This window comes from Leptinotarsa decemlineata, unplaced genomic scaffold, assembly GCF_025532065.1.
Source record: "Leptinotarsa decemlineata unplaced genomic scaffold, Ldec_3_MD MMD2_tig00000199_RagTag_RagTag, whole genome shotgun sequence".
Lineage (NCBI taxonomy): Eukaryota > Metazoa > Arthropoda > Insecta > Coleoptera > Chrysomelidae > Leptinotarsa > Leptinotarsa decemlineata.
In genome coordinates, this window is record NW_027412544.1 from 10,893,982 (window position 1) to 10,909,350 (window position 15,369).

The following is a 15,369-nucleotide window of genomic DNA, read 5'->3' on the forward strand; positions in this document are numbered from 1 at the left end:
GTTTTTAAGGACATTAGGTTGGCAAGGCATCATCAGTCTCCTCAACCGCCTCCAAATTTTTATTATACACAATGGACCGCCCAGTATGCTAGATACACACGTAGCGCACCCACGATTGAACAACATGTCGCACTATCACAAGATCAAGATTTAGTACTGTCATACTATTCTAATTTTACAGAAGAATATGAAAATTTTTTGGATTTGTAAACAGATAAATATTAATTTTTGATAATAATACGTTTTGTAAAAAATTAAAAATGTCAATGATACATAACTTATAATTTACAGTAAACTTTTGTGGTATTGTGCGTCTTAAATTTGTATCATAATTAATGGTTCGACTAGTCTAACAAGTTCATTGAAGCTGGTTATGCTCATTCTATAGTAAGCGACGAACATTTTTGGATATTCCAGCAGCTCAGGATGGAGCGTGTAGAACGTTCCTTGAACTAACCTATCACTTGAAATAGGGTTCACCCACCATTCACGGTTTCTTTAGCTTGTTTTTTTTCATATTTCTTCTTCGCGCAATGATGATTGCAATAATAGCTTTCCTCGATAACAATCTCCAATACTTTCAATACAACACGTCAAAATATTATATACATCAACTGTTCTGATTTTTCAGTTGGTGGTCTCCGTACCCGCACCGAACCGAAAAGTGTTGTTTGAGTAGTGTGTCCTCACCCAACCCACCCAGACTAAACTATCGGCCGATTAAAAGTCTGTAGTGTGCGCTTTCCCTTAATATGGATTTTCATCAGGTATCGGCCAGTTCTATTCAATTATGATCCTACAACTCTGTATCAGAAAGTGGTAAAGGAAACCCTAAAGTCAATAGAGCTAATTATGAATGTAGGTGAGCACGAACCCACCTCCACCTGAACTTTATTATCGCATTGAAAATTACTTGAAAAACAATTCCCAATTGAACCTGTGGTGTCGTATGTAACGGCTCCCTCCGTTAAAATATCAAAAATGCTAATACAGTTGATTAAAATTCACACTCATTTCAAACCGCGATTAAGTATTAATAATAAATTTCAATTAGTGAATGTTATTAACTATAAATCTTTCTGATAAAACTGCATTATCATCGTTTGATACCCAAAACATATTTTCCAGTATTCCGCCAATTGATACTATTGAGTTTGTTGAGCTTCTCTTACATAAAAACCATGTTAATTCAGGGAATTCCAGATCTACTTACCATTTGTCTGTCTTGAAATTACTTCACATTTTATGAAAAACGTTATTCGCGAAGGGCTGATACCTAATGGGAAACTCGTTTGGTATTTTGCTAGCAGACAACCTTGAAAATGAAAGTCATAATAAACAATTGATTAACAATTTATTATAGTAATATAGATACGTAGATATCATAATATGTTTTACTTGTACAGATAGGCGGTTGGGCAAGTTTGTCGAATTTGTTAATTCCACTCACCCATCAATTGAATTCATAACTGAAATGAAGGTATATAATTAAATGAATAGTGTAGACGTGACTGATATTGAAAATAATAATTTACATGACTTTGCAATTTTCCACAAACTATCTCATATAATATTAATGAGGCGGCATTTAATCTATAAAATTTCTTCATAACATTCTGGAAAGATATTTTTTTGAGAAGAATTCAATGTTTTTTGATCATTCCTATTTTTTACCCTTCCATAATCGAAAAAATAAATGAATCTGAAAGAACAGACAATCTGCTTGAGTGTATCTAATAAAGTGAAAACTGTTCAAACCGAAAAATTATTGCGAAATATGAACCAGTTTTCTTTTGGTTTACCAGTTTCATATTTTGGAATGACAAAGATATTGAAACTTTATACACATAGATGATTTTTCTGGAAAAAAAGGAAATATATAGGCTATTCCAAATACATACTTCTGAGTTATCCGAAAAATGAATTGTTTTCTTCACTACTGAATATTTCGAATATACCTATTCATAAATGATATGCAACAAGACTGATCTCAAACCATGGCTATTCTAGATCTCATACAAAGGTCGTTTTAAATTTAGAAAATTCTAATTATTACTTGAAGTATTCAAAAAGGACCACAATTCGTCAATATTATTTCACTTTAATGGAAAGAATGAAAACATTTTTGTCTAATTTCCACTGGTTATTTTATTTTTACGACCGGTTCCGGGTTTTATCCCATCATCAAGTATAAAAACTAACTAACTCGTTTTTATGGGATGAAACACGAAATCGGTCGTAAAAATAAAATAATTAGTGAAAATTAGACAAAAGTGTTTTCATTCACTTCATTAAAGTAATCACGATTTTCCAAAAAATAAGCAACTCATCAATTAAACAAAATATTATTGAGAAATCATTTGAGGAGATATTGAAAATACACTTCCTCATTTCCACTTTTCAAACTGTGCAAGATGGCGTTTACATATTTTCAATCTAACGTTTGGTCTACGAGAAAGTATAAAAATTATTATTTTTTTATATGGGCCGACGAAAAGAATCAATCATTCTGAGTTTGATTTTTCATCGATAACAACTTTTTCCCAATTTAACCCACTTTGTGTCTCTCAAGGTTATCGGTTTTTCCATAATGACCCTCATATTGGACGCAATGACCGCAAATTAATTGAATAGCTTCATCAAGAAATACTTCCAGCATACTGTTCTAGAATTGTTGATTTGAAAAATTGTATTTGTACCACACGACGATATATTTTATTAATTGGTTCTATACACTCAAATCTGAACTTATTTAATTAATGAAACCGTCGCTTATTCCCTTATGTGGTGTTTAATTCATGACGCTGTTTTGTATTGAAACACGGAGTACGAAGCGATCCATTTCTAGTATAATACCAAAGTTTCAATATTCTCAATGAATGCTCACTGAGCTATAACCGTTTCATTGTTTGACTTTCAGGCAATTTCCATTTCCATCAGTTATGATTGAATAATTGTTCAAGCTATAAACTGTTACGCCAGGTACACTACCGCTATATCGAGAGATGTCTATACAAATATAGTGGTTTCTATGTAGATGTCTATTAGTCTAATCAAGTTCAAAAACATGAAAAATAGATATAATGGTCCTAAAAATATGAGCTCTTTCGATTCGGAATCACCTCTAGAAAAATGTTTTTGAAGGATTTTGTTGCAGGTAAAAAATTGCAATTGTTATTAACCAAATAAGATTAAAAAAATGCCATTTAGTTTTTCGTTAATAACTCAAAACATATTAATATTTATGCAATTTTGAAGAAAGCTCGTTAAAGAGGAGAACATTTTCGATATGAACTCCTGACTTCCGAAACTCTTTCTCCATTATTTATAATTTTAATTTGACGTTGAAAATAGGGTTCCGCGCGGCTGTTACGGCATGCGCGCGCTGCCGCTAAAGAGAGTTTATCAAATAAAATATTTTTTTTAACATAAAATGTCATTTTAAAAATTTGAAAAAAATCTAGTAACTTCTTAACACTTGAATGAATTGAGTCCCATAGAAAAAAAAGTTTTATCACCATTTTTCAAAAAGTTATTCAATTGTTGATTAACAATTTTTCCCAATCTCCATTGGCATAAATAATGGGATAAAATGTATAAATAATTCGCCTATAAATTTTAAACTTCGTGAAGCCCTTTTAATATATATACTCCATACGATCCTGGTATGAAATTTCATTAAAATTCATTAATTCGTTAATTATTAATTTTTTATAACTATTGCAAAATGAAATATCTGAAAATTGTTGATAAATTTTTTTTTCAATTGATATTTAGCTGTCTGTTTTCACATTAAACAATGAAAGTTATTAACATAGGATATGAATTTTTCACGTGATTTGTTTATTAAATTGTTCTAAACAAATAGAGAAATTCAAAATTTTTGAAAAATTTTTTTCAGCTATTTTGTTGTCTAGAGATAATTATGATTAAAAAAAATTTTGTTCCTAATTTTAATTTTTAATTGTTTAAAATCGATTTTTTTATATTTAGATTGTTTAAATAATTAGTTAAGAAATAATTTTGCTTTTGAAAATCATAATTTACACTTTTGAATAGTTTGACAAATTTTTTTTTCAATTATCCAATTGTTTATTACTTTAACAATTTGTTGTAAACAAATGTTGACCAACGTTATATTTTTTTCTGAAGCAGAAAAAAATTATAAAAACAGCTATATTTAAAAAAGTGCCATACATTTTTTTCAATCTATCATAATACTTTCTAATATCAATCAATCAATAATTTTCATGGCACTTTTTTATATGTAGCTGTTCTGATGATTTTTTTCAATATTCGTTTATAACAAATTGTTAAACTAATAAACAATTGAATAATAAATGAAAAAATTTTTTTGCCAAACTATTTAAATGTGTAAATTATGATTTTTAAAAGGAAAATTATTTTTCAACTGATGATTTAAACAATCGAAATATAAAAAATCAATTTTAAACAATGAAAAATTAAAATTAAGAATTGAAAAAAAATCATAATTATCTCTAGATAACAAAATAGCAAAAAAATCTTTCAAAAATATTGAATTTCTCTATTTGTTCAAAACAATTCAATAAACAAATTACGTGAAAAATTCATATCCTATGTAAATAACTGCCAATGTTTAATGTGGAAATCGACATAGCTGAATATCAATTGGATATTTCATTTTGCAATAGTTTTAAAAATCATAATTAACAAATTAATAAATTTTTATGAACTTTCATCGCAGGATCGTACGAAGTATATACAGGGTGTTCCTTAAACACATGCTAATATTTAAGGAGGTAATTCTTAGACACATTTTAAGAAAAAAACTTCCTATGAACGTATGTCCTAAACGCCTTAACTTTTGAGATACAGGGTGGCAAAGTTTTCAAAAATAATCAGTTTTTTAATAATAACTGAGATAATTTTGTAGACATCTTTGTCATATTTGGTACATATGTTCCATGCCTCGAGGCGCATTTTCTGATGTACACAAATTTGTATTTTTTCAAACAGTGGCATCCCTACGGGTTTCGCATTAAATATTTTTGGGGAAAAAGTACTACGCCAATGCTTTCTTTTCAAAATAAAATCATTTTTAAAATCCTCATTTATTTTTGAGAAAATTTGATCTCCTGGTATTTCTTTGTCCGACGCATGATTTTCACTCAAAAAAATAAAAATCGACAGAAAGCAAATTAAGAAATTAGATCAATTCTAAAATGAATGAGAATCTGAAAATTGCTTCATAACGCATTACCAATTCCCTAATAATATTTGGAAACATAATCTGCAAAAAAATAAATTTTTCACAAAAACGAGTTTTATTTTATTTTGTGACAGTAAGTCTAAACGAATAGCACAAATTTGTTAATTAGTAATAATACCAAAACTGATTATAAAAATTGTTGGAAGTGGCCACCTGCACTTAGTTATGCATGCTTCCGCCCTTCTACGCATGGAATTACGCACCCGTTCAAATATTACCGACGTATTTCGTATAGTTTCACACGAGGAAACTATTCGCTCTTTTGAATCTTCTGAAGTATTAACGGGAGTTTTATACACAAGAGTTATCTGAACTGTTGAGATCGGGGGATCTTGCTGGCCATTGCTGAAGTCCTCCGCGACCTATTCAACGATTAGGATAAACTGTATTTGAATGGTTTCGTACAATTACACTGAAATGAGCAGGGGCGCCATCGTGCATGTACCATATTCGATTCCTTAACGCAAGTGGCACATCTTCCAATAACCCAGGTAAGTCTTCTTCGAGAAAGTGTAAATAAGAACGTCCATCAAGGCGTCCTGGTAGAAAAAATGGGCCTATTAGATGATCACCTATAATTCTTGCCCATACATTAACCGAAAATTGGTGTTGGAAATGGGTTTCGGTTATTATATGGGGATTTTCTTCAGCCCACACATGATTGTTATGAAAATTTTGAATGGCATTCCGAGAAAAATTTGCTTCGTCTGTGATCAAAATTTGTGTCTCAAACTGCGGATTTAGTGCAATACTTTGTAGATACCACTGACTGAAGTTCACACGCTGTGGAAAATCTCTGGGGAGTAATGCCTGCACTCTTGAAATATGGTATGGGTATAACAAAAAATCAACCAAATACGCCAAACAATTTGATGACAAATATCCAGAGTTCTAGCGATCTTCCTCGTACTTGTCTCAGGATGTTCCTCAATTTTTTGCAGCACCGCTTTCTCAATTTCAGGAGTTCTTACTACACGAGGTCTACCTTCCGGAGTCCCTTTCTTGAAACTATCAGTTTCCCCAAGTCGACGATGAATATTTGAAAAGGTTCGGCTATCTGGTAAGGCGCCTGGCTTCTGTTGCATTACCATCGGCGAGGCCATATACGTAATGCATTTGCGCCATTTCCGCATTCGTATAATTTACCATATTTACTAATATTCAGAAAAACAGCGGACTACCAAAATAACTTCAATAACACTTCAAAAACAATCAAAACAAGCTGTGACAGTTTTTAACACCAACACCTTACTTTAAACCAACATCAATATTAGCTACTGACGTTTGTACATACAGAGAATTCGTTTTTTATTGCTATGGTGGGTACGCTGTTTTTTATGCTTTTAATCTTTAAAAGAAATCACATATCGACAAACTCCATATTTCCAAGAGGTGCAGTAAATAAATTCTGCTACACGTCATTTATTCCAGGATAACTAAATTTATGTTTTCAAAAATTATTAAGCGGTGCTGCGTTATGACGTAATTTTAATTGAGAACAGTGCATTTGACAACAAACAAATACCTTTTAGATTCTCAATTATTTTGCAACAAATCTGATCTCTTAGTTTGCTTTCAGTCGATGCACGATACCGCATCAGATTTTTAAGGAATTTATCCTTAAGTAAAGCGATTTTTAATTTTTTGAGCGAAAACCATGCGTCGGACAAAGAAAACCCAGCAAATCAAATGTGCTCAAAAATGTATGGAGATTTTAAAAATAATTTTTAATTCAAGATAAAGCAGTGGCGTAGTATTTTTTTCGCCAAAAATATACATTTTAAAATTCGTACGTACGCCACTAACAGAGAAAATTAAGAAAATTGTGCATCAGAAAATGTGCCTTGAGGCATGGAACATATGTACCAAATATGCCAAAGATGTCTACAAAATTATCTCAGTTATTATCAAAAAACTGATTATTTTTGAAAACTTTGCCACTCTGTATCTCAAAAGTTAAGGCGTTTAGGACATACGTCCATAGGACGTTTTTTCCTTAAAAAACTAAAATTTACATCCTTAAATATTAGCATGTGTTTAAGGAACACCCTGTATATAAAAAGGGCTCCACGAAGTTTGAAATTCATATGCCTATTATTTCTACCTTTTATCACATTATTTATGCCAACGGAGATTGGGAAAAAATTTATTAGTTAACAATTGAATAACTTTTTGAAAAATGGTGATAAAACTTTTTTTTTATACGAAACTCGATTCATTCAAGTGTTAAGAAGATATTAGAATTTTTTCAAATTTTCAAAATGACATTTTATGTTATAAAAAATTTATTTCTTTTGATGAACTCTCTTTAGCGGCAGCGAGCACATGCCGTAACAGCAGCGCGGAACCCTATTTTCAACGTCAAATTAAAATTATAAAAAAATGGAGATACAGTTTCGGAAGTCGTGACTTTTTTATCGGAAATTTTCTCCTCTTCAACGAGCTTTTCTCAAAATTGCCTAAATATTAATATTTTTTGAGCAACGAAAAACTAAATACCATTTTTTAATCTTATTTTGTTAATAACAATTGCAATTTTTTTACCTGCACCAAAATCTTTCAAAATATTTTTCTAGAGGTGATTCCGAATCGAATGAGCTATCGCTCATATTTTTGGGACCTTTATCTCTATTTTTAATGTTTTTGAACTTGTTGATTAGACTATATACGAATATAGTGGTTTCCATGTATTATTAACCCGCCCATTGGGGTGGAGTTCCAAAAAAATCTACAAAATTTCTGCTATTTCCTCAGTAATTATTCTTAAATTCCATTTTATATTGGCATCTACAACATATTTTCCATTTTTCCATCGTTCTGTAATTTAACTATTCACTCATTCATTCAATTATTTTCAAACACTTTAAGTTTATACAGTTTTTCTCATTTATTTTCTGCTTTTGAAAAAAATTACATTCAACACCCTGCTTTAGTTCTCGAATAGTTCAACACAGTATAGTCACCATTTTCTGCCAGCTATAACACGTTTTTAAAAATCCATAAAAATTAACTTTCTGGATTCTCAAACACTCATAATATTTTTCTATTCCTTTTTCATCCAGGATTTTTCCAACATCCTGTTTCAGATCTTCAATTTTTCAATATCTCATATTTATTATTTTAGGCCTGACCTTCAGTATAGGGAGCCGAAAGCTGATGAAAACTGGTTCACAACCCGTGAAATTCAATTAGAACTTTCTAATATTTTTTTATGAAATTGAGAAATAAAATATCTTCGCCATAACGTCGAAGACATATTCAACATCACTAAAAAATAACAAACGTGAAAAATGTTCTCCCTTTATATGAGAAACACGAAATAATAATATTCATGTTTGGGGAACATCAGCCCCTTTGTGAAGTTTACTTTTAGCCGTGATATTTTGCCATTATCTTTTGGATAACATACTCTTTCAGTTCATTATATACCAAAGAAGAGGTTTTGTTCTGAAATACATTTTTGTAATTACGGTAGACGCTCGAAGCATGTCATAAGAATATGTGTATTTTAAATTGAAAGGGAAATATTTTAGCACAAATAATTATTTTTTGGGAAGAATGGTTTTGGCTATCTACTTTTCCATCTTGATACAAAACAATGTGGGAATTTTCTTAAGAAAGAAAGAAAGCAATCAATTTCAAAAAGTAACTCTACATAAAGATTTGTTGATTATGCAAAGACGTAATTTTCAGTCACAAACTGGAAGAAAAAGCCCTTTCGGAACAGCTACTTTCATGTGATCATTGAATTACACGAAAGAAAAATAAATAATCCAAAAATATCAGAATCCAGTCTAACGAAGGTTTGGAATACAAACTGAATAGAAAGAAGTGTTTTTTATATAATTCAGTGTTCAGTATTTGATTCGAACGTATTTTTTTTCATGTAATTCAATGTTCATATTAAAGTAGCTGTTTCGAGAGGGCATTTGCTTCCAATTTGTATCTGAAAGTACCTTCTTTGCATGATATACACATCTTTAATTGATTACTTCCTTTTTTTGGAATATACCCATTTCTCGTATCAGGATGGAGAAGTAAAAAGTTATAACTTTTCTTATCCACAAAAAGATATTTCATTCTAAAACTCGCTTATATTACCCTTTGGTAATAATTTTAATCGTTCCACAGCTGGAAAGCTATGAATCATTGAGTAATGAAATTCCGTTAGTTCAGTATCAACCATCAATCACTCTTCTGGAACAACTTGAATCCAAAAATATCTGTTTTACTTCAATTTGTGTAACGAATCGGTGAACTTTTATAAAAAAGTTAGTTATCTCTGAAATGAAGCCAGGATACAAAATATCAAGTTTCATGTTTATAATATTAGAAATAACGAAATTGTTGTAGAGGGTCTAGCCTCCCCCCTTCCATTATACCCTCGAAGTGATTCGACTTGAGTATCCCTAATATACCACTGTATAGTAAGTACTTCTATACGGTGCTAATACTGGGCATACAAGATACGATCACGGCCATTCGCAGAATGCTGGATATGGTTGAACTCTTGATGAAAATTTAAAACTGAATATTATAATAGGATTTTTTTCTGATATATTAGGGACAACATATGAAGAGCAGTTGATGTTTTTAGATTTTAATTATGACGTAGGTAATGTAACAATGTGCTGCTGTCAAAAACCTTTGCAATGAACCTTTTTTCTGAAGTACGAAAAATCACTCACTAGCAGCGCTAAAAGTTCGGTAGGGACAAACACTGCCTTATCCTCATATAAACATATAGTAAAGTACAATTAAAAAAGAATGTTTTTAACACAAGAAGATGTTCCTGTAGCAAAACTAATATTTGCTTTCTGTAAAGGATAACAATGTTGTAACATTAAAACGTTGGCTTGCATGCCGTAATTTAAAAGTAACTGATAAAAAAGTTAATTAATAGACATGTTAGTATACAGACTCTAGTAAAAGAGTAGCGGTAGATTCAAATTGTAATAAAAGAAATTTAAAATAATTTTGAATTTCTGATTTATTTCCGAGTGAAATATGAATCAAATATAGATGGTTATGAAATAAATTTAATTAAATATAATAAATGAATATTGTTTAATAAACGATTGAGGTTATATCTCATTCTAATCAATGATAATTACCTATGAAAACTTTACTATTCATTTCATATTTAGAGCATACATATGAATATTTATTTTTTTTGCACTGTTAAATCCACTCTTTTCGAAGCATGTATCCATTTCTAAAATCTAACCTTAAAAAATGGTATAAAAAACACGATTTCTTACGGATATCGATTATCCGACGTACAATTCGCAAAACAGCAATGCTTTGTTGGCATTACACTAGCACAAAATAATTTTTTATATCAGATTAATATTTTTAAATAATAAATTAATATTACATAAATAACACTGTTTTACATGTGACTAGTTTATGTTTGTCCCTACTATTAGTGCTGCCTCTCATGACACGTTCGCTGTATTCTCAGGAAAAAGACTCATTGATGAAACTTTTAGGTTAAAAAATGTCAAAATAGGTCAATAAATTGATGAATGTAGTCGTTACTACGTGGTGAGAAATCAATATGAAAAATGAGAATTGAAACTTTTTATGTCCTTTACCACTTTTATTTGTTAGTAACGTTAGTTACAAATAAAACTGGTGAAAAACATAGAGAGTTTAATTTCTCTTTTCTTCATTATGATTTTCTACCACGTAGTAACGGCTACACCCATCAATTAATTGATTAATTAATCATCATCTTCATCACGAACGAGTCTCTGTGATCATTTGTGATGGCGTCATGGCAACATAATTCAGAGTGGGGACGGAGTGAGAGAGTAATAGATAGAGAAAAAGTGAATAGAGAAAAGAGGAATAGAAACTCGAAGAGGGAAATAAAGGTATCATACAGCTGCACGCATTAAACTTTATCTACGAATTTTTGTTATTTCGGCTTGCGGAAATCGTCAGATTATATATTTTTCGTTATCCTTGAATTATTTCCTTCAAAATAAAAAAAAAATAGCTACGCTCGAGAATGTCGAAATGACCTTATATTTTTCCAACTTTGCTGCCCTCCCCTTTCTTTACGTCACTCTCAAATTGTCAGATTACTGGAATATACACTTTTCAACAGGTGATTAACTCACCCTACCTTAATCTGACGCGCTTGAGAATTTCTGATGATGAATTTTTTTTACTAATCTGATCCTTTATCCCTCACAGGCGGTCTTATATATGGGGCTCATATTTGGTGGAGGTACTCAACCGGGTAAAAGGTATCCCCCTGTATATTAATCTGCCGCGCTTTAGTAAATCCCGAAATCTCCGCTTGGACTCCCCTATTACAATGTTCATGCTTTTGAATTTTCAAGGATTCCAAATAATTGAGTTTGCAACCCTTTCTTTCCTAGTGCAAAATTTACGTATCGTTTAGTTTCCCATCCCAAGTAATGGTTTGAAAATGTCGAATCATGTCGAAAATGTCGAATCACATTGCGTCCCACATTAACTCTATTACACTCCGGACACTTAGCTTATAAACTCCATATTTCTCCAACTTGTCCACTTTATCTTTGGCATCGAAAAGGAAATCAGATAACCTGGCATGTGGTCTGAATGCTACTTCCATATTGTTTTTTCTGAACAATTATCTCTGTTCTTCGTAGTAGAAGACGTAGTTTCACTCGTGAACTACGTCTTCTACAGGATAATAGAGAGAACAAATTTAACCTAACAATACGTACCAACACGTATGAGTATTTCGTAACAAAATTATTGGGTTTGAAATAAAAATAGCCACATTCCATAAGAAATCTTTCTATTTCAGTTATTCTGAAATCACAGTTGATTTTTTTGTAAGCATAATGAATTAATTTTCAAATAGTGTGTCCGTATTGGATCAGTTTACAAAGGAAGTCAAGAAAATCAAGTGTACTTGCTCTTCAAAGAAACGAAATGATTGTTATGTAACTTGTTACATTGGCCAAGAACTTACTTTTTACGAAAAGCTATGATCGCTTCAGGGCAAAGAGTATTTGTTGTTGAGTGCTATTTTGGAACATACTTATTCGAATAAAGCTGTGCGTTCAAATCATCTAAAAGAACAATTCGTTCAGGCCAGCCTCAACACCCTACACAGTAGGTTAATGGACTGACACCTATCAGAAAACAACTACTCCCCTGGCTAATACCACGAAGGGCGTTGGATTATCAGTCCATTAACCTACTGTGTAGGGTGTTGAGGCTGGCCTGAACGAATTGTTCTTTTAGATGATTTGATTTATAGCCAGTCTTCAAGTATGCCCACTGACTATACGTGAAAGCTGTGCGTTGACTGAAGGTATTGATAACAGAAAGAGGAGTTGAAAAATTATCTTCCAGTTTACAAAAACGAAAAATGTTTTGAAAATGAGGAAGAAATTCTGAGCAGTTTGACAAAAACGACGTGGCAATTGTTATGTATTCTTTGCAAAATCAATCCAACTTATCCCTCAAGAGATCAACCCAAGAAAATATCATTGAAAGTGTTTTACAGAAAGTTTCTGGGCCACAAAAATCTACCTTTTTTGTTATTTTTGGAGAAGAAAGTTAGTGGCTTTCCATTTCTCCAACTTTTTATAAAAAAAATTGGGAATCTTCCAAAGAAAGGAAGAAGGCAATTCATTCCGAAATAAATTATTTACGAAGATGTGTAGATCATGCATATATCATTTTCAGATGAAAACTGGGAGAAAGAGCCCTTTCAAAACAGTAATTAACTTGCCCATCAACGTTGAATTACATGAAAGAAAAAAATAATTTTGTGGCGTGAAAACACCGAGTTGTATGGATCACTCTGTCATAATAAAAGTAATTCAAAGAAAATGTTTTGTCTGAAGCAAAAATTTCGATCAGAAATGGGTTTCGTTTGGGGAAGCATCAATGAATTATTTATTTCCATTTTCCAGGAGAATGTTACAGCAGAAGGATATATTTCTGAAATTACTTGTATCGAAACTTTCGCCATCACTTCATGTTAAGAATATCAGAAAGAATTTGATGTACCACAATTCTCTTGGAAATGAGATAAAGAATCATTCATTTTCTGTCATGTTTTAAATGAATGACCACGCGTTTTGCGTGAAGCAGATTTCGTCATCGAGTATAAATTTTATCGTAAACCCACAAATAAGGGAAAAACCTCTCTTGAACACTCAATCTGGGGACACTCTAGATATACTTCTAGTCTTCAAAATCCAGAGATCAATTTCTTTTCAAAACTTGTTCTTTACACTACAAAATTCTTGAATGAGCTAGTTTCATGATTTTTGGTTTATAATTTACTTGATAGAAATATCAAATTGGAAAACAGTGCACTTTGTTTCAGGTCTCTAAGTACCGTAGTTTTCCCGTAATTAATTATTAAAAATCGAATGTGGCTTCTTGTTCGATTGACCAGTAGGAATAGAAATAATCAACATTGCCAAATCGTGAAATTTACGAAGCCTATAATTATCAATTCAATTATGGAAGTGTATATGAACCCGTTAACGTTGCAATTAATGAAACATTTTCCATTTGAAATAAAATGTACATGAAAAATCATGTTTGGAAATGAGTTCTATATCTGAAATCAGTACACACAGTCGAAAGATCACAAAATATATACCTAAACTATGAGTTTATGCATTATTTAATAATATACAGTTATGCAAATCAAAAAATATAGCGAAGTGGATTGAAGAATGATTTCAAATATTCAATTCATTCTACAATCCTCAATCTGTAACACTAAAATTTATTATAAAAAAATCCTACATACATACTTGTTTCTAATATTGCTATCGAATTCAAGTATTATAGGCTTGCTTGGGTAATGTGTTGAATCTTCCAAAACTTGAGAGGAAGGTTGAATGAGGTCAAGTATAGACAGAATTGATTGTACTCGAACTGATCCAACGAAAGCTTCTGAAGTAATACCATTAATCATATGATAAAATGAAGTGAAATATATACTTTCGACAACAGTATTACCTCCAGATAATACTGTGGAGAATACTTGAAGTTGAAAAAAAAACTGTGTTATCGAATTCAATATTTTCGTCCTCCTTTCATTTATAGTCACTTTTTAAATGATTTCTATGAAGTCTTGGAAGAGTAGAAGGATTGTAGTTTTTCCTTTTTAATACTTTCACCCATTTTTTTTCTCATCATTTCATCCTTTGGGAACCTAAACTCAGAAAGCGCATTTATAAACCAATGCGCTTTCTGTTTTCTTGTGCCTTTCCACACAATTAAAATCAGCACAATAATGCACCCTATTAATATTCAAATATAACTCTAAAACACTTTTAAAACACACACAAACTAAACTCGATGATAAAACGAATTGTTCCTACGCGAGCTGTCAGCTAAGAAAAAGTTGAAACTCAATGTTGCAAAAACAAGCAGAATGGATCCGATATGACATACATTTTTAATGCCGAATAAACAAATAAATTGTGATATGTGTACTCCATTTTCCTGAGAAAATGAATGATCAATTGAAATTTCCGGCAATTATTGAAGCCAACAAACAATAATAAGATCGCTCAAATCCAGGAATTAAGCATACAAATGGACAATAATATATGCCTTGATAACTGATACGGTACACGTTATATCTAAATATGTTTCTGAATAGAATTTAACGAGCTGTATTTTCAAATGGTTTTCGGATGTTCATGAAATTATGCATTCATGCCACCCACCAAAAATAAGAAATTCAACGTTACTGGTATATTAGTCATATTGTCATCCAGTCAGCCAGCGCCCTCTGTAGTGCATGCAAAAATGTGCTATTTCTAATGTCAATGGCTTCTATACATAATTTCTTATTTTTGTCAAGATAATTTCAAAATGAATGCTGAACCTAGTTTTGTTAAAGCTGACTCCAACAACTTACCAAGAGTCGATTTTGAAGTGATCGATGAATTTTACTTGAAAATTTTGCAATACTTTGGTACCGAAATGAAGAATGAAAAATTGAAACGGTAGGTGGTATATTTAGTAGATCCCTTATATTTATATGACATTCATTTCTGACTTTGTATTTTATTGAAGGATGGAAAGTTTTGATATAATTTTTATTTCAGTTCGGCCAAGGTAATAATGGTAAA

General features: G+C 31.3%; 1 protein-coding gene across 4 annotated transcripts in view; it reads right to left on the reverse strand.

Annotated features, from left to right (window-relative positions):
- Positions 1-15,369, reverse strand: part of LOC111501953 (leucine-rich melanocyte differentiation-associated protein) — a 131,591-nt gene that overhangs the window by 38,125 nt on the left and 78,097 nt on the right. The window contains exon 1 of one of the 4 annotated variants that reach the window (XM_074172929.1): positions 1,214-1,232. The exons of the other annotated variants lie outside the window; for them this stretch is intronic. Coding sequence (XP_074029030.1) covers positions 1,214-1,216 — 3 coding nt within the window. The 5' untranslated portion in view covers positions 1,217-1,232. Of the gene's footprint in view, positions 1-1,213; positions 1,233-15,369 lie in introns of those variants that run through there. 4 annotated transcript variants of the gene reach the window in all.